General features: G+C 41.9%; 3 protein-coding genes across 3 annotated transcripts; 2 read left to right on the top strand and 1 right to left on the bottom strand.

The window, feature by feature from the left end:
* Positions 1 to 5,319: 5,319 nt before the first annotated feature.
* On the top strand, positions 5,320 to 7,851 carry LOC124414594 (60S ribosomal protein L13a). Its single transcript, XM_046895570.1, has 6 exons — positions 5,320 to 5,450; positions 5,955 to 6,085; positions 6,279 to 6,388; positions 7,010 to 7,155; positions 7,343 to 7,465; positions 7,719 to 7,851. Exons 1-6 carry the CDS (start codon positions 5,430 to 5,432, stop codon positions 7,800 to 7,802), a joined length of 615 nt encoding a protein of 204 aa, XP_046751526.1. The 5' UTR covers positions 5,320 to 5,429; the 3' UTR covers positions 7,803 to 7,851.
* A 198-nt stretch (positions 7,852 to 8,049) lies between these two features.
* LOC124414592 lies at positions 8,050 to 9,373 on the bottom strand. The gene is made up of 4 exons (XM_046895569.1): positions 9,139 to 9,373; positions 8,813 to 9,068; positions 8,368 to 8,736; positions 8,050 to 8,289 (listed from the first exon to the last, which is right to left on the bottom strand). Exons 1-4 carry the CDS (start codon positions 9,288 to 9,290, stop codon positions 8,074 to 8,076), a joined length of 993 nt encoding a protein of 330 aa, XP_046751525.1. The 5' UTR covers positions 9,291 to 9,373; the 3' UTR covers positions 8,050 to 8,073.
* Positions 9,374 to 10,781: 1,408 nt separating this feature from the next.
* On the top strand, positions 10,782 to 17,885 carry LOC124414591 (transient receptor potential channel pyrexia). Its single transcript, XM_046895568.1, has 2 exons — positions 10,782 to 10,900; positions 14,544 to 17,885. Exon 2 carries the CDS (start codon positions 14,591 to 14,593, stop codon positions 17,585 to 17,587), a length of 2,997 nt encoding a protein of 998 aa, XP_046751524.1. The 5' UTR covers positions 10,782 to 10,900; positions 14,544 to 14,590; the 3' UTR covers positions 17,588 to 17,885.
* The last annotated feature ends 507 nt before the right edge of the window (positions 17,886 to 18,392 follow it).

Raw genomic sequence — 18,392 nt, 5'->3', positions numbered from 1 at the left:
GACGGGTTTAACCTCGGCCAATCGGAGCTGCGGTGATACTTACCGCGAATCTAACTGTCAAAATACGAATTCAACGGTCAGGATCACCGCTCTCGAGTTGCCCTGTACATACAGTGTATGAGATTCAAAGGTCGCATAGCCGTGGGTTCGGTCTTCGTTTTATCATCATTTTAAATCCCATTTGCATTATATATTCGTATGATTTACCGAGAAAGAAAATTATCCTTACAACGTTTACTACGTATTCGCAAAGGTTTCATTTTGCGAATACGCGCGTTATTCGTTGAATAAATTATAAACTGTGCTCTGATTTTGCACGCGGATCACGTTACGTTACGTTGGAAGTTATATATTTCGCCTTGTATGTAATTGGTATTGAGAAACTGTTTTCATTCCCGCAGAAAAGTCTGGAATAAGTCTTAATATAGGTATGCGAACGTCGAGCTGATATTGAGCTCGAAATATTCAACGCTGTGATTCACCTTTGCGATAGATCTACCGCGATCATTTGATCGTGTACTCATCGTCAGTAGATACGGAATTCCTCACAAGCTCTTTGATCTGTGATCGCGAAAAGCGTGCAATACATACGTGCAAACAGGAATGAAAATCGCCAAATTGTCGAAATTCAAACACGTAGGTACGTTTCGTTACTCGTGTTTAAAACTTTCAATTTCTCAGCAAGTTTATACTGTTGTAGACACTGATTCAGCGAAATTTGGTTCAAGTTTCGCGGAACTATTGAAATTCATATGTATGAACGGGTTATCACTGGATTATACGATGACTTCTGATGACCCGTCGGTGAATTACATATTTCAGAAAATCTTTCTCTGTATATACCATCTAGCACATATATATATATATATATATATATATATGTATATATAGTAGATGTTTCGGATGCGATTAAATTATCGTAGTCTTGTATCGCGATTGCATTTCTACAAACCGTGAAATTCTATCATTATTTCCATCACGTAACGGTAAGGTTTTAATAACGAAGAGATTTTCAGTCCAAGATCACATCTGAATTTTATGTACATACATACATCGTATCAATAATAATCCGCGATAAGTAGCTTATACGCGGTGGAAACTGCGTGCAGATCGAGGGCGAATAAGCAACATACACATGGACTTGTTTGTTTAGCCACGCATACACATATGTATATATATATATATATAGTAAATTCCTTCCGAGTTGATACATTTTTCATATAATATAACTAAACGAAAAGGCGAACAAGCAGGCCGAGCTACGCGTCTCTAGTTTCCTGCATATATTCTAATCGCGGGATTGACATTCCACTTGACCGTTGGGACAAGGACGGGGTTGTTACACCAGGTTTCTCGAGGTCTTGAGTGCTGCACAGCAGCAGCAGTTCCTCGTCGTTCGTTACTCGATAACGCGAGGAGAGAAAGAATGTACGGTATATACACGTAGGTGGGTACATACGAGTAAAACCGAGGAAGAGAAAGAGAGAGAAAGAGAGGGGGGGGGCATAAATGGGTCATAGAACCCCCGTTTGGTAACGACTGCCTTGTAGGCCCAAAGTTCGGACTTTGCTCGAGGCCTGTACAAGCTTCTGCTTCTTCTTCTACTTCCTTTCCTCCTTCACCCTCCTGTTCTTGTTCTTCTTCTTCTTCTTCTTCTTCTTTCTCTCCTTTCGAAAAGAGGTAAAACACGTTTTAAAATCTGGTATATTCGCTGCCTGCAGGACGAACTCGACGACCCTGCTCGAAGAGAGGAGCAAAGGGGGGACACGTGTCACATGGACCCTCCGAGCGAGCAGCCGAAAGGTGTGAGCACACTTACATGTATGTACCTACCTGGAGGGTAATCAAACGTAGGACTCAAAGTCCGTTTTCTGATGCATACTCGGTGAAAAGAAATCGATCGATGTGAGTCAGGATCAGGAAGGATCGAGCAAACGAGACACCGAAGTTCGACCATTTCGTTGGTTACACTTTCTTGCGCATTATTCATGGTGCCCAGTCGTCCTGGAAGTTTCCTTGAATTATTTTCGAACTTCTCTTGTCTCCTGTCCTTGAAGTTTTTTTAATGGACACCATGAACTTATGCAGATCGGCCGGGACAGTGACTCCCAAGACTCGTCGTTTCCAGGACGAAGCATGTTAAAGTGTTTTTGTGGTCCCAGAGTGATGAAGAGTGTACGAATATCCATGATGTGTAAACGGCCGGTTGAGAGGCACGGTTTCGCAGCATTTCGCGAAGACGCGGACTCAAGGTCGAGAAATCTTCTGTACAGGCATCGGAGCTACAAGCTACAATATCGTCCTTCTCGTCGTGCCGCAGAAAGCTGGCTATATAAGCTACGGCTTGCCGTTACACTCGCCTCTGTAACGTATTATAATAAACCGGGAACAGTATCTAACAGCGTCTTCGTCTCACACTGTTATTGTTATTGCGTGTTACTTATTCGACGACAAATGTGCTCCAACGCCGCGACGATATTATGCCTGTAATTCAATACGGAATTCATATATCGTCGTATGGTTCTTTTGTCAAGTGCGTACAATAATCCTGAATGAAGAAATTTAACTTATCTTTAAATTGATAGATTCATTTAGAAGTACAAGTTTTCTTACAATCTAGGTTGTTGAAGTAATAATGGAAGAAAATGGACTCCATGGAAGTTCAAAGATGGAGGGAATTTCTGTCGAGATGGGAAGCTTTGCACCATGGGGTCGATATTTTATCCTTTACCTGACTCGCGTTTTCACGTTTTTGAAACGGCCGGGAAGGTGATTTCATCCGCAGAATACTGGCTTAAGAATTCAAGTCGTTCGAAGCCGTGGAACCACGTAAGTCACGTGGGTGCCTCACTATGGCTGAGCTGATTGTTAATGCCGATGCACATCCTGTAGAAGAATGTACAGGGTGTTCAAAAATCGACTCCGAAGTTGTATAGATGGTTGAAAAAAATCTCGATATACTTGGCCGTGATAATAATTCTCATCGTTTCATTCCACGCCGGCGGAGTGTCTTTACAATAAATTCTTGTATCCAGCTGTGCAAGCGAATTCCGTTAGGCGTAGTGGATTCACAATCTCCATTACTCGACTCTGCACAACGGATGATTACAGTAACATATAATATTCGAGAGCTTGTTTAACGGAACAATTATACATCTTTGCGAGGATGACTCAATCGCTGTTAATAAAGATGCGAAAACTGATTCGAGATTTATTTTTATACAGACATTAGCAATTGCAACGATTGGTACGTATATATCCTGTTTTGGAACGGTTTTGAAAGTATAGAAGAAAAGTTAAGAAACGTCCGCGTCTCGCTGCTCGTTAAAATAAACAATACTTGTATCGACTCGAAGCGTAAAATAGCAGAACATTCGACCCTGAGGATCATCTTCGAACATCTGGCGCGGCTCGTGAGTCAAAAATTGTCTGGGCTTCGAAAGAGGAACCGGAAGAGGAAGGCGATCGGAAATACCAATGCTGCTGGGGTGAGGGTGCAGATTAGACTCGTGCCAAGGTCAGTTTAGGGTGCAGTCGTTTGTGGCTCGCAGATGTTTCAGACTCACGATGCGGTTGATCGAAATCGTATACCGCAGGCGTGCATCAGGCTCGGTTATATTGGCAAGCTGCATCGACATGCATAACGCGCTAGACAAATAAATAGTCGATGCTCTGGATGCGAGGAAAAATCACATGCGAGGCGATGCTGATGATTAAAATACGTGATTTAAAGGACAAATAATTTCCCATATATACTTCGTTATACAGATTTTAAATATACGATGAACGAGGTGCATAATTTATTTATTTTTTCATTGTAATTTAGTATTTACGTAACGATCAATTGCATTGCAAATATGCAAGAAACGAACAGAATATCGATGAGACAATACGTCGTATGTTTATAACCGTAAGGCAGTATCGTTGTTACTTATACTTAACGAGGCAAATATTTCGCAGTGAATAATAATATAACTGAACAGAAGGCTCTTTCGTTTAAACGAGAACGACGCCCGCAAACAGCGTATAAGTGTAATCCACGTTTTTTCGAGCTCTCTCTCTATATGCTATGCGTGTAACGGTGTATTTCCATATATATTCATCACGATTTTATTATGTGTACATGTTTTACAGACGTATGTATAACGATATTGCTTTCAGCTACTTATTGTAAACAGTAGATTCGTAGTATCCTCTCCTTGCCAACGCCCCAGTTTCAATTATCGGTGCTTCCTGTTTCCGATGATATAATATAATTACTCTAGTAATATGTATGAGTGTGGTATGATCGCAGCAAGCGATCTACAGACGAGGAAACGCTCGCCCTTTATATTCTGGATCTCTTTACATTTAAAAGAAAAAAAAATCTAGGATCGAGCCTTTGGGCTCGAGTCGCACAGTGGCAGCATCTGTCGGTACTCCGCGCTATATTATATCGGTACGGCAGATCAGCTTGTCGGTCAGAAATATGACTCGTTATTTTTTTTCTCTACCCAAATTATTGATAATAACTGTGTAGTAAATATTTGGTGAGTGATTTTCGAACGCAGCTTTGAAATATAGCTATACATGACACGAAGATTGCTGCAGTTCCGTTGAAAACATCGAATGAGTAACTTATTGTCGTGCATGCTGGATTTAATTTCGTCGAAATGTCCAATGAACAATGTAACGCAAGTTGAATTCGCCTGCATCTATGCAATTCAGGGGACACGCACTGAAAAACGCCTGCATTTCGGCAACAGAGCATACATTTTACAGATCGATAACTCGACAATAATTAGATGTGCAAATAAAAAATTCCATTAGTATCGTCAGTTAGAATGTCGAAAAATAATTGCCACATATTTTTTCTTTTTTCAATTCAACGTTCCCTAAGAAAGATATAGCAGTTTGAAATTAACGCGTGACGTCACAATGTGCTTAAATATAGATATACTACAATGTGAAAAATGTGTAACGTTATGACGTCACGCGAAATTCGACTCCCTATATCTTTGTTAATAAACATTGAATTGAAAAAAGAAAAAATACGTGTCAATTATTTTTCGAAACTCTATCTGATGATACTAATGGAATTTTTCATTTGCACACCTAATTGTTTCGCTTTTCAAGATTTGCAGTCACTCTACACTTTCTTTCGATCGATGAAATGTAGCCTGAATTTCGGATAATTACCCATAAATAGTTGAAAACCTCAGGCCAACATCATCTTTGCAAGTCATCAAAACGGCACAATTAACCGGTAGAATAAAATCCTCACGGTTAATTGCTACAGAATTTGAATTTAAATTCGTTCTGAACGCAGCCACAGAGCATCAGACAATATCTGAACGTATCCGCGCCGGCAGCGCCACATTTTAATGGCGGTTTCCGGCCGCTCTGACTTCCTTTCACTTCTGTAGACCCTTTTCCGGTCGGGTATCAAAATGACTGGCTTCAGTGAAAAGGTTTGTAGACAAAAATTACCGGTTATAAATACGAAACGGCGATTCGGTCGGCGAATAATCGTCCCGAAAATATAGCTGCGATATCGACGATCTAAGTGAATGGCTTTGAGTCTTCGCGGAAATCTTTTTACTCCGACTAAACGTATGGCTGGTCAGTTCGTTTTGGCTGTGGTTTACACGTGTTGCTGTTTTTAACGTGCGCATATTTCGCCTCCCCGAGTCGCGCTGATCGTCAAATTTCCGCGATCGTGTTTCGATTTTTTTTGTGTTCTTCGTTCCGCGCGTCTCTTTCGAATCGGCTGATCGACGCGACCGAAAATTATTCCTAACCATAAAATTGACAATGACGCTTAGCACGTGCGCCCGAATATCAAATCGTTAATAACTGATCCTGTCTTCTCGTCCGAAAGCTGCGATCCGTTGTCAAATTTTCGCAGCTAACTTTAGTCTCGTTCAGTCGAAAATTGACTTTCAATAATTTTTCTTTACACCTTTTTCTTACAGCCAATACTGATAGATGGCCGTGGCCATCTTCTCGGCCGCTTGGCCGCTATCATCGCCAAAACAATTCTGCAGGGCAACAAAGTCATCGTTGTTCGGAGCGAGCAGCTCAATATATCCGGAAACTTTTTCAGGTATGTAATTCCTCTCTTTGTCGATTAGGTGAAAAAGTGATAAACAATGCAAATGATTAACAATATTCTTACCTACATTATTTGATGTGATATGAAACTTCCGTACTCAATGATCTCTCAAACCTCGATCAGACAAGGCGCACAGTTATTCGGATTTTATCTAACGCAAAGCATCGCCTTCTTTCTTTTTCAGGAACAAATTGAAGTTCATGTCTTTCCTTCGCAAGAGGTGTAACGTTAACCCTGCACGCGGGCCTTTCCACTTCCGTGCCCCGAGCAAAATCCTCTGGAAGACCGTGCGTGGTATGTATGTTTTTTTATTTTACAAAGAATTTGAAAGTCTTGCAATCATTCCAAAGTTTTTATTTACAATTGTTATTTTTCTGCGGGCTGCTATTTCTCAAATTGTTCTTTGAATTTTTATAATTTATATATATCGCGAGTATTTCAATCACTAGAAATATTTTTCCTCTATGATTTGGTCAGAGCCGAGTAATCGTGGGATTTCATTTTTCTGTAATATCGTACGATTATTTGGAATTATGTTCGGTTTGTGAGAAAATATATGTATGATGTTACATTAATATAACTATGCTTTTTTGGGAAAAGTCTAAACTGTCTAACATTTAGTAAATTGTAAACTGGCGTCAACATAAATGTATCCAAATTATTTTAACTTTGCAAAATAGTTATTCTTCTTTTATGTTATTTTAAAGTTAGAAACTTCAACCTCGAGGATATGTAGATTGCGAGACTATTCTTTTTTTTTACCATCGCTTCCAATGATTATCAAACTTCTTACCTACATTATTTGATAGTGTTATGAAACCAAGTGTTCTTTATGAGATACTTAGATCTATTATTTGCATACAAAGTAATCGCTCTTCACAGAACTAATGGAAGTTTTTTTTCGGATCTCTTAAGGAATGGTACCACACAAAACCCAGAGGGGCAAGGATGCTCTTAGGAGATTAAAGGTTTACGAGGGTTGCCCACCTCCCTATGACCGCAGGAAACGCCTTGTCGTTCCAGGAGCGATGCGAGTCATGTGCTTGAAGCCTGGCAGAAAGGTAAAATTCATTTTATACCTCTGTTTGATTATTTTTCAATGATACAATGATGGTATGGTAATTTGCGACTGAAAATGGAGTGATCCACGTTTGTTGACAATATTTGCTGAGTTTTTATGAAAAGAAAACTCTTAATCATCGGCAATTGCTGCTACTTGATTTTAAAATTCTTTCATTTTTCATCCAGTACTGCCATGTCGGTCGTCTTTCCCACGAGGTTGGATGGAAGTACAAGGCTGTTGTACGCACCTTGGAGAACAAGAGGCGTGTCAGGTCCATCCTTGAAGTGCAGAAGAGGGATAAGCTTAAGGTTTGTAAATGGTTTATATTTTATTTATTTTGTCTTTAGAAAGCAGGGAAATTCTGCTTCGTACCGTACTCGTGATAATAAGAATTCCGTGATGGTATGTAATGGTAATTTGCGACTGAGGAGTGAATATTTCCTCATTAGTGTTGAAAATTCATAGCTGAGATTAATGTTCCCATATTTTCTCATGATAAAGCTGTACATCGATGTTTTATTTTATATCTTCAACCACGTGTGTTTTTACTATTCTTTACAGAAACTTACGAAACAGGCTGGAGAAGCTGTTGTCAAGAGCACGGCACCCTACACTAAGATCATCAACAGCTTTGGATACAACTAATAGCTGCGTTATATAATAAAGACACAATAAAGTTTTGTCTAAAACAAAATAATCGCGTTGATGCCCTTAATTTTATAAAATTATCCTATCATTTTTCATAAATAATTGAAGTAAAAATTCTTTGAATTTCTCGACGTTTTTAGCTAAAAAATTCAACTCACCAAAAGCGGAGAATAAATTAAACGACAGAAAATTATGCAAAAATATTATATTCATTAATTTATTTCTACAAAATTGGTACATCACAATTGAATATTGTTAATTATTATTGCTAATTACTATCGATCATGAAAGTGACAGTTCCAGCCTTGTCGTCATCGTCGTCATCATCGCGCGCCTCGTTTTCTTCCTCATTTCCCTCGGAATCTGAGGAACTGCTGTCCGCGATCGTTGAACGATGATTTCCCACAATACGCGGTACCGAATCGCCCATTTGCGGAGCAAATTGTTCAGCGAGTTTCGTGATCGCGTTCTGCGTTTGAATTTCCTGCAAAGAAAGTTTTGTGGAATTAGAATCAAGAAGCTTATTAAAAAGAAATGAAATTAAAGTCTCCCGAGTCTCAACCTGGAGTTTTTCAGCCTGATTCTTTTGCAATGTTAGAGATTCTGTTATGTTCAATTCCTTGATCGTTCCATGAATCGAAGGGGGTGGAGTAGCGGCGGTAACTTCCCAGTGCGGATGCCTTCGTCTTTTGAGTTCGTTCGAAGGATCGTGAACGTTACTTCTGGTTGTTTTGTATGGTTTGAACGATTCCGGTTTCTGCTTTTCACCCACAATCCTGGGCCTCTCGACCACTCCCAGAATGTATTTAACGTGCTCAACGCTGACGGAGTCATCGAAAGTTTCAATCTCCTTTAAATCATCGGGTGTGATCAGACTTTCCTCAGGTGGCAGGTGCACCACCTTTTTCTTGTGCGTCCCGCTCCCTGTGGGCTGTAAATTTGATCTTGTTACTTATGAAAATCCACACAAAAGGGCAATGATAGTAGGCGAACATTGCGAAACAAACCTGAGCGAGAATCTTCAGGGGATCGTCTTCGTCGTCGCTGTCTAGCTGGACAACCCTCACAGTTCCTCGATCCTCGGTATACTTTCCAGTCCATTCGAGTTCGTTCATCTTATCCTTGCCTTCGGAGGCAATGTTGAGCCTCGAGAGGAGGTTAGCCGCCCTCTCAATATCATTCTTGGACTCTAATTCCCGCTGTATTTTATCCCGGAAATTTATTATCCTCGCACCCTTGTCCGGCAGTTTCGCCACGAACTTTCTGAAACAGATATAACGACGAGGTTAGGGATTTTTCCTGTGACAGACACCTCGCGCCTGACCACACGTACTCGTTTCTTAACAGCTTGTTTTGCCGCTCCAAAAGTTCCTCCAATTCGAATATTTGCTTCGAGGAGAGATCCTCGATGTAACCTTGATGCTCTCGCTTTGAAGGCGGCAATATCGTGCCCGGAACTTTCTTTACTACTTTTTCATGATACATCTTGTACTGTGCTTGTGCTTACCTCTCTCTTCTGACGTTAAATGTCAATCGAAACGTTAGTTCGGCGCGCTTTTTGAGGTTATGTTAAGTTAGGATTTGCGTGATCATAGCAATAGCAGAGCAGGCGATTCCTTGATTACAGATTACTTACATCACGTTTGTGTATCAACGGTCTATAGCGGTTAGGAGCAAGCGCGCTTTGTTGTGGATTAATTCTATTATTAAAATTGCCGTTTTAACTCGTTTGAAAATCGAAAAGAATATTTAGAGTAAAAATAAGCTAAGAAAACAAAATGAAACAGATAAACAAACACAATTGGTGCGATTAATATTGATCCTAAGTTATTGATATTGCAAATTCAAAAATTAGTTTAATGAAGTGTTCGTAACGTCGATTACACAATGAGCGAGTGTTGTGACAAAATAGACAACAAACAGTTTCAATACTTCTCTTTTTAAGTGGGTTCAATACTCCCTTCAATCTTTGACAGTTAAATACCTTTTTATCTCAATTGCAGCAAACCTGATGAAATCCTTTTTTCGAGGTAGATTGTCAAGTTGAAGTCTAATGGACCGTAACTGAAGTCGATGAATGAGCTAAAGCAGATGGTATGTATGTATCTATCTTTATATACCTTATGACTAGGTAGAAGGCTTCTCGTTGAATAAAATTGAATCCTGTGAGCAGGAATAACATTTGTTCAACAAAATTAGAAAAAAAGAAAAATTTCATATAAATAAAACAACCAAGTCTTATGACTAGCAGAATTCCAAGGCACTATAAAATATCGCTTGGTTTTCGAAAATCGTCTTGATTTGAAAAAATATAAGAGTATAAGAAGAATTTTGTATTTCTGAAAGCAGTGTGACGGGAATATAAAACTTTACTTCAATATCCTAGAAATACCGATTCCCACGATCATCATCATATAATTCCGGAATGCCGATTCTTCAATTCTGAAACGAGTTTGTGCAATAAATCAGAACACCTAAACACTACCTAACTCAAGCTAGTCAAGGTTTTACGTATATACCTATACCACGTAGACGGAAAAATATCTCATGGCTGTAGTAAATACGAACGCGAATTGTTTCGCTGTATAATACAGCTAAATTGCATAAATCATGAGCACGTTAATGACCGTGAATTCCATTTGTTAACCGTAACGCGTAAAGAATTTTCTCAGACCCTTGACTGCAGAGCCACAAGTCGAAATTGTTTATTGCGTTATCCTATACCGCACTGGTGTTCCCGGTTATATTAGAAAGGAAAATACAGCTCGACAATTTTACCTGTAAATAGATCAACTATTCTCGACCAGTAAGCACCAAATTTCCGGTTTTTATCGGCTTTAGCTATTACAAAATAACATAGCAAATCGCGTTACGTACTGTCAGTGACATTTCCTGTATTCATTCATGATCAGATCGTTGCGGAGTACAGTTTACACCCAAGTTCTGTTGACTATATCAGCGTACAGTGTCCACCTACTCGGAGAAGCGGAGTGGTGGTCATGCCGGCGACTGCAGGTTTCCACGATCCACACGATCGCACATCGTTTTCGTGTCAGCTGTTACAACTATCGTGTTCCACCCATCATTTTTATACGGTAAGTACACCTTGCAAGATGATAATCACTGTCCGTTATAAATAATAAGATTAAACCATGAATCAAGGATCAATCAATCAATCCATCAATCAAGCAATCAATTAGAGTGTCTATCTACAGTGCTAATTACAGTGATGGGATCCTCCATGTTAGTTCCAAATTTGTAAACAACATACGTATAATATACACGATGAATCGCGAAGTTGATTCGCGTTGGATTTTTATTTCGGGTCAGAAAATCGGGTCGAATTAGTGAGAGGCTGGCGGGTTTTGTAGACAACGTTTCAGCTATTATTTATGAATGATTCAGAGGAACCCGTTAGTTTAATTCAGACCTCGAGCCAAATCAGTGCCATGCGTTGTTATGCTGGCCGCGGACAAACCCTAGTGTGGTCTTTTATTTCCGCAGAGTTTACAGACCTATAGAGAGAATAATAGGAGCCGTGGCCTAGAGATGAAACTGTTCGGTGTTTCAGTCATGTCAACAATATGCTTAACTGTACGTTGTACATACATACGGTGTCGCAATGTGTCTATTCGTATTCATTGCAGGATATTGTGATTCAAACATCGTGACGTTATGAGAAATAATGTGATTAACTTTCATTCTGTTAATTATTCGCTGACGTCGGGTGATTGGAAAAACTTTTTTTCCACGAGGTGCACAGTTCAATATAATCCAAGTACCACTGATCACAAGAGATCGTCGGAGATGATCGCAACAATTAATTGTTTCACGAATGAAAAATCCGGAGTTTAATGATCTACGTCGTTCTCGAATGTTTTTCATCAAGAAAAAAGTCACGCGAAACCAGAAATCGAATATTTGGGATGCTTAATAACAATTTCATCGGGGAATTGTTGAATTTTAATCGTTTTCGAAAAAACAAGCAGTGTGAAAAACGTGGGAGAAAATAAAAACGAAATAGTAATTCGTGAAAGTCCACTGAGAACAGCCAGCTTGCCTTAATCAATCCATTGACTCATGGGTTTTAACGGAAGATGAAAAATTAGCGACGATCACGAAACCTACAGTTTAGACTTTTTTTACCTAATGTCACAGGCGAGTTTCAATTCTTGGAATAACATCAATGTATACAATCATGTTGAGTATCAACTAATAAAGCGCCACTGTAGTAGTGCGGATAGTTTTTTACTCGGTTTTGTATTAATTTTGTATAAACCGCGCTTATACTTCCTCGAACTTTAGTTTTGCAGTTATTTTTATTTTTATTTTTAGTTTTATTTTACGTGATCTCTACACTTTACTTTCTATTCCTCTGCTTCTCGCTACTTCTTATTTTATATCGCTGTTTCTCTGACTGTTACTGTTTTGGTTTATTTTCTGTTAGTTTAAGGTTTTTAATTGTATTTCGCTTTCTAGAGCAACATTTTTTGGTCTTCTTTGTTTTGAGATTTTTTTTTTTTTTTTTTTCCAATTGTTTGACTCGTTGGTGACAGACTTATCTATTTAATTCTGCAACATTGTCATCGAATTCCAAAATTCAAATCCATCGTTACTCTACATTTCACTTGAATATAATTCGCAGTGATTTCGCACAGTAATTTTCCATCCAGTTGGTCACATCGCGACTGATGCTCACTTTGGGGCTATACAGGATCTTCACACGCTGAATAGGAGAAATCTAATTACTATTCGCGAAAACCTGGGCTCTACACGTAATGGACACCTTTACTGACGCAACCAACTGCAGATTTGTGCGTACGCAAAATACAGACGTCTGTGGCGATTTACATTTTTTGATAGACGATAATTCGATCGCCGGATTTTAAGCGATGGTTAGCCAGAGGCGTTCTTGACACGCGTCAATGGGTGAAAAAGAAAAACCGTGTAGAGAATCTTTCGAGTAAGGGATCGGAACTTTGGAATACCTGATGAAATTCATTATTATTCGATTTTCATTTATGGTCAAACCAGCAGAGCTCGAATATGGCAAAGCACCTGGAATGTATGTAGCTATACAATGTATTAATTCGCGTCTTACGTAATTCAGTCACATTTTATGAATGTCGGGTTTTTTCGTAAGTGATCATGTTCCTGTACCTACACGTCAATGCGCGTCCTTTTTTGTCCATTAATTATGATTATGATTTATGTGCGCATGACTTAACTGCCGTTAAGGCTTGGAATCAGAAGTAGTGTCGCAATAAATTGACTTTCCCGACATGATTAGTGAATCATGTGAGTATCAGAGGTCAGAAAAACCGGAATGAGTTACGTAATAAATGGAAAAGTATAAGAATGCAATTTCTTTCAACAACAATGAAGGTAATCAACGCAACATGAATCACAGCCTCATCCTTCTGAAATTCGACTTACTACATTGATCATCACTTATAGCGTTGATTTTTAATTCAGCTACTCATTACCAACTTATTTTATCTCACTGCAGGTTTTTTGTTTCTAATATGAAGGCTCGGGTCTTCGCTTTCACCGCAATTTGTCAAAATCCACTCATACCTGGCTCTATAATTAATCATTAAAACGTACCCGACTCTCAGAGACACTCGATGCACAGTACCTACGGATATGTAACGAATTTCTTATGCGATATGGATTAAAGATTAAAAAAAAAAAAAAATATTTTATATCCTAGTTCTACGACGGATACTGAACGACTGACGATTCGCTGTGGCAGCACAGCCTCAACTGCTACCAACGCCTCACGCATATACGTATACACACCTGTGTATGATGTCCATAGTCTTGCAGATGCTTGGAATGCTTCGTATACCTGCTTCCAGCATCGCGACAACCGGTCCTTCAGTCTGATTCCAAGTTCAGCGTTTTCCAAGTCGATTCGCGTCCTTTAGCAACGTGTGCAACATCATTCACACTCTGTATCATAATTCACGACTAGATGCTGTTCACCTGTAGCTTTGAAATTCAGATTAGAAAGACACGCTGTCCATTGAATTGGATCCAGTGCTGAGACGTAGACGACAAATTTCGATCGACGGTTTATTGATAATTTAAATCAGTTGAAGTTTCGTTTAAAAAAACTTCAAAATGGTGTTGAGTGGTATCGATTTATTTGCAGTCAGTTATACGATGTGCATGGTATACATTATAGTATAGAATGGTGAACCTTGCGATTATGTTGCAATCCAATTAACTGAAATCAACTACGTCGCACTTCTTTGCCTTTGCTAGTTTCCAACAACGTCCGAATTCCTCGTTGAACAGTTAGTTATGAGAAGTTAGTACATATTATTCCTACTGAACAACAACGGTTATCCATTTTATAGAATAAATTATCTGGATAACCAGTCTCTAGTACTAAATGGTACATTCTATTTTCAAACTCTAACAATCTCGTCAAACTATCAATGAACAATGTCAACATAATTATCGCGAAGAGTTCTCAGTGTTATTAAATCAATGATCCTCAAGGATCCAACCCTCTATTTGTTAATAAATCAACAAATGTCAAGAAAAGAAATATCTTCATTTCGTTCAAAGTGCACTTTGGGACGAATCAAAATCCATTAGTTCAGTTGAATATGTTGATAACAAAAAATAATTAGAATATTACAGTGTACTGCATTGACATTCTTTTTAACACCAATTATCGACAATCACGAATTTCCGTATTTAATATCAATGTACGTTAATTTTCAGGGCGAAGAATCCCGGCAGTATGTAGATAATCTGCTAAAACAAGAACAATGGGTGCTGGAGAGAAACAACCGGGGGCACCAAATCTGCCGCCCCCAAAGAAGCGGGTGCAGTTGGAACGGACGTCAAGTTTGCAAGAGGTGGCGTCACCGATGCCAAAGAAGCCGAACCGGAGAACGGCGACGTCACTGTTGCTGACGCGTTGGATAGGAGGAGGTCACGATCGCTCCTCCCTGGTGAAAGAGCAAGCGACCATCGAGGATGGTTGGGCACCAGAAGAACACTGCATGGATTTTGGAACACCGCCGCCGGTGGAGGAGCCGCACTGCTACTCGATATGCTTGAGCGAAAGCTCCTTCAATGAGGAGTCAAGCTGCGCCATAACGATCTGCAGGGAGACCGTGAAGGGCATCCTCACCGAGCACATGCGCGGCGTCGGGGGGCGTCTTCAGCTCCTTGAGGACCTAGAGTCGGGCCGTATAACCGTCGAGAGCATCGGTAGCGTCCTTGAAGGCTGCAAGGCGGCGGAAACCGAAGCTCTCTTCCTCTTCGCGAGTTTCCTTGGCCACGCGGAGCTCCTTCCAAGTTTCCTGGAGGCTAGAGTTGACGTAAACCACGCGGAACCAGAGCAGGGATTGACGGCCCTGCACCTCTGCGCGTTCAGCAACTCCTTGGCGGGTGTGAAGTTTCTTATAAAGAAGGGGGCTCGCGTTAATTCCCGAAAAGTCTACACGCCCTTCCAGTACGCGGCCCTTGGAAACTCCTACGACGTGGCGAGGTTCTTCCTGGCCGAGGGTGTGGCCCAGGACGTGCCGACCGGTGATGACTCGGTCCTCCACTGTGCGGCCAGGAGCAGTGCACTCGAGGTCATGCGGCTCGTTGCTCCCGGAAATCCTGCCCTCGACACCCTGGACTCTGCGGGCCTCGCGCCCATCCACTACGTCACCGATCGCGACCACCCTGGCTGTCTTGCGGAGCTTCTGCAGGCCGGCTGCCACGTTGATGTGACAACCAGGAAGGGCGACTCGGCCCTCCACCTCGCGGCCGAGGCCGGCTGCGCTGAGAATCTCGAAATTCTTTTGGATAACGGGGCCGATCCCACCTTGAAGAACCATCGTGCCCAGACTGCGCTCCACCTGGCGGCAAGAGCACATTCCCTCGAGAGCGTCAAGGTTCTGCTCAAGAAAGGCGGCAGTGACCCCAACGCCGAGGACCACGACGGACGCACTTCGCTCCACGTCGCCCTCGGCAGATCCACCCTCGCCTTCGACGTTTCGGAGTTCCTCGTCACCTGGAAGGCGGATGTTAACAAGGCCGACAAGTACGGATACACGCCGCTCCATGTTGCCGCTATTAACGAGCTCTCACAGTGCGTCGACATCCTCATACTCCACGGCGCTGACCTCAGCGCCAAGACCAAGGGCGGGACGACCGCGCTTTCCATAATACTCCGGAAGACACCAACGTCTCTCAACGTCTTCAAGGAGAAACTCGACGGCTCGATCGCTCTCCGTCAGCATGGATCTGCCACCGGGGAGGTCGAGCTTAGGCTCGACTTTCACCCGCTCCTCCAGCACGATCGGCAGAGTGAGATCGGCTACCTGGACACCTTCATCACGGAGGGGTACAAGGAGATCCTCGAGCATCCGCTTTGCCAATCCTTCCTTCACCTCAAGTGGCAGAAGATCAGGAAGTATTACGTCGGCAGGCTGCTCTTCTACCTCCTCTACGTTCTCGTCGTGACCGCCTGGGTGATGACTGCACTTGCTCATAACTGCTACAACGAGAGTCAGGGGATATTCGAGGAGGGCCAACAGCCCAGTAACAACACCACCACTAGTACCCTGAACGATATCTTGTACCGGAACCCGGTCGTCATGGACGTCGCCTGGTACGCCTTGACGATACTCACCGTGCTGGAAGTGTTACGGAAGGTCACAGGGATCCCGACCTTCCCCTCAGCTCGGCAGTTCTTCACCCAAGTCGACAATCTCGTCGAGTGGTGTGTCGTCATCAGCGTCTTCGCCAGCTCGTTCGTATTCACTGGGACAACTTACAGCTGGCAGAACCACATCGGCGCTTACGCCGTCCTTTGCGGATGGACAAACCTGATGCTGATGATCGGGCAACTCCCGATGTTCGGTGCCTACGTCGCCATGTTCACCAGCATTCAGGCCCAGGTCATAAAGCTCCTCATGGCCTACGCCTGTTTGTTAATCGGCTTCACCGCCAGCTTCTGCGTTATGTTTCCTCACTCGAAAGCGTTCAGAAGTCCTCACACCGGGCTGATCAAGGTACTCGTGATGATGACGGGTGAGGTCGACTTCGAGAGCCTGTTCTTTCCTAAAGAGGACGACTTCGAGAGCGTGGCTGACTATGAGTCCAAGGACTCGTCTTGGGTCCTTCTGCAAATTTCGGCTCAGCTCTGCTTTTTGCTCTTCCTCCTCTTCGTCACGATAGTGTTGATGAATCTGCTCGTCGGTATCGCCGTGGACGACATCAAGGGCCTCCAGAAGACAGCCGGTCTCGCCAAGCTCGTCAGACAGACGAAGCTCATCTGCGAGGTGGAGACCGCACTTTTCCTCGGTCTTCTGCCTCGGCGACTCATCAGAATGCTAAAGTGGACGGCCCTCGTTCTCCCCCCATCCCTCAGGGTCGTTCTTACTGTTCGCCCTCTCAATCCCAGGGAGAAGAGACTTCCGCCCGACGTCCTTGCCTCCGCTTACAGGATAGCAAGAGACCGGAAGTCCACGACGACTGTCGGAACTCTTCGCAGCAGAACGAGTTGCAGTACTGCTTACACTTACGTGAAGAGCGATGGTTACTCGACGCTAAGACGCGATGTTCACATCGAAGATGACGAGGACGACGCGGTCGGCAGGGCGTCAAGTGAGCCCGAAACTATTCAAAGATCGGAGGGTGGCATCGGTCAGTTGAGGGATGAAATTCGTGAGCTCAGAAAAATATGTGACCAGAATCAGAAGCTCATTCAAGATTTGGTAGTCGCCATGGCTATGGATTCCAGAAACGGTGCAGAAAGCGTGTGAAGCTGAGATCACTGACTTCGTGATGTATGATTCATAATGACATCATGTGAGGTCAACTTTACAGTGGGTGATAAAAATGTGCGGAAAAGACTTTACTTTCCACGTACTACTATTTGAAATATTACTACTATCATTGTTAACAACTCCGTCTAGAGGATGTTTGCATCGTATTGTGATTCGAAACTGATTGGTTCGACTGTGCTGAGATGGAAACCAATTTTACAAATTTATTTGATCATTTTACAATGAACTTAATGAACTTGATCGTCTAAAACCAGCGTTTTTTATACTCGAAAGATACATCGTCCTGCTGCAGGCATTTCACGTACTTAAGTAAAGTTGTTGGACAAATAATTGTGAATAAGCATGTATTTTTGTGAGAACCGATTAAAGTACGGAAAAGGTGCTAAATTTTATGATGAATTGTTTTATTTATATTCTAATAAAAAAAAAAATACTAATCGCTGGAGGTTGGATGGATGTTGGCCGACGCGCGGTTGAAGCTGTCGTGAATTTGAAGCGAGAAAATATCTGGGAGTTTTCAGATTCAGCCGAATTATGACTGAATAAATCCAGGAGGGTAAGCCTGGTTTTGATGCCATTTTCAGAGCTAAAAGTTTGACTTATTAGTATCCGTCGGAAGTACTCTTACAAGGTAATACAAGGGTATTTCGGCTTTGTTGGTGGTTACTTTAGAAAATTCCTCGCAGCGCTGCTAAACGGTGTCCAAACAATTCCTGTCGCCGATTGACGTGCATAAAATGTATCTGAAGAGAGAAATGACAAAATGTGGGTCAATTGAAAC

This window comes from Diprion similis, chromosome 14 (assembly GCF_021155765.1).
Source record: "Diprion similis isolate iyDipSimi1 chromosome 14, iyDipSimi1.1, whole genome shotgun sequence".
NCBI lineage: Eukaryota > Metazoa > Arthropoda > Insecta > Hymenoptera > Diprionidae > Diprion > Diprion similis.
The sequence above is the reverse complement of the archived record's forward strand: the minus strand, read 5'-3'. Positions and strand labels throughout refer to the sequence as shown.

Excerpts from the sequence above, each read along its gene's own strand:
- LOC124414594 (XM_046895570.1), top strand. The coding sequence starts at position 5,430 with ATGACTGGCTTCAGTGAAAAG. Across the intron at positions 5,451-5,954 it reads TGACTGGCTTCAGTGAAAAG|CCAATACTGATAGATGGCCG; the intron begins GTTTGTAGACAA and ends TTTTTCTTACAG. Across the intron at positions 6,389-7,009 it reads CCTCTGGAAGACCGTGCGTG|GAATGGTACCACACAAAACC; the intron begins GTATGTATGTTT and ends GGATCTCTTAAG.
- LOC124414592 (XM_046895569.1), bottom strand. The coding sequence starts at position 9,290 with ATGTATCATGAAAAAGTAGTAAAGAAAGTTCCGGGCACGATATTGCCG. Across the intron at positions 9,069-9,138 it reads AACAAGCTGTTAAGAAACGA|AAAGTTCGTGGCGAAACTGC; the intron begins GTACGTGTGGTC and ends TATCTGTTTCAG. Across the intron at positions 8,290-8,367 it reads ATCAGGCTGAAAAACTCCAG|GAAATTCAAACGCAGAACGC; the intron begins GTTGAGACTCGG and ends CTTTCTTTGCAG.
- LOC124414591 (XM_046895568.1), top strand. The coding sequence starts at position 14,591 with ATGGGTGCTGGAGAGAAACAACCGGGGGCACCAAATCTGCCGCCCCCA.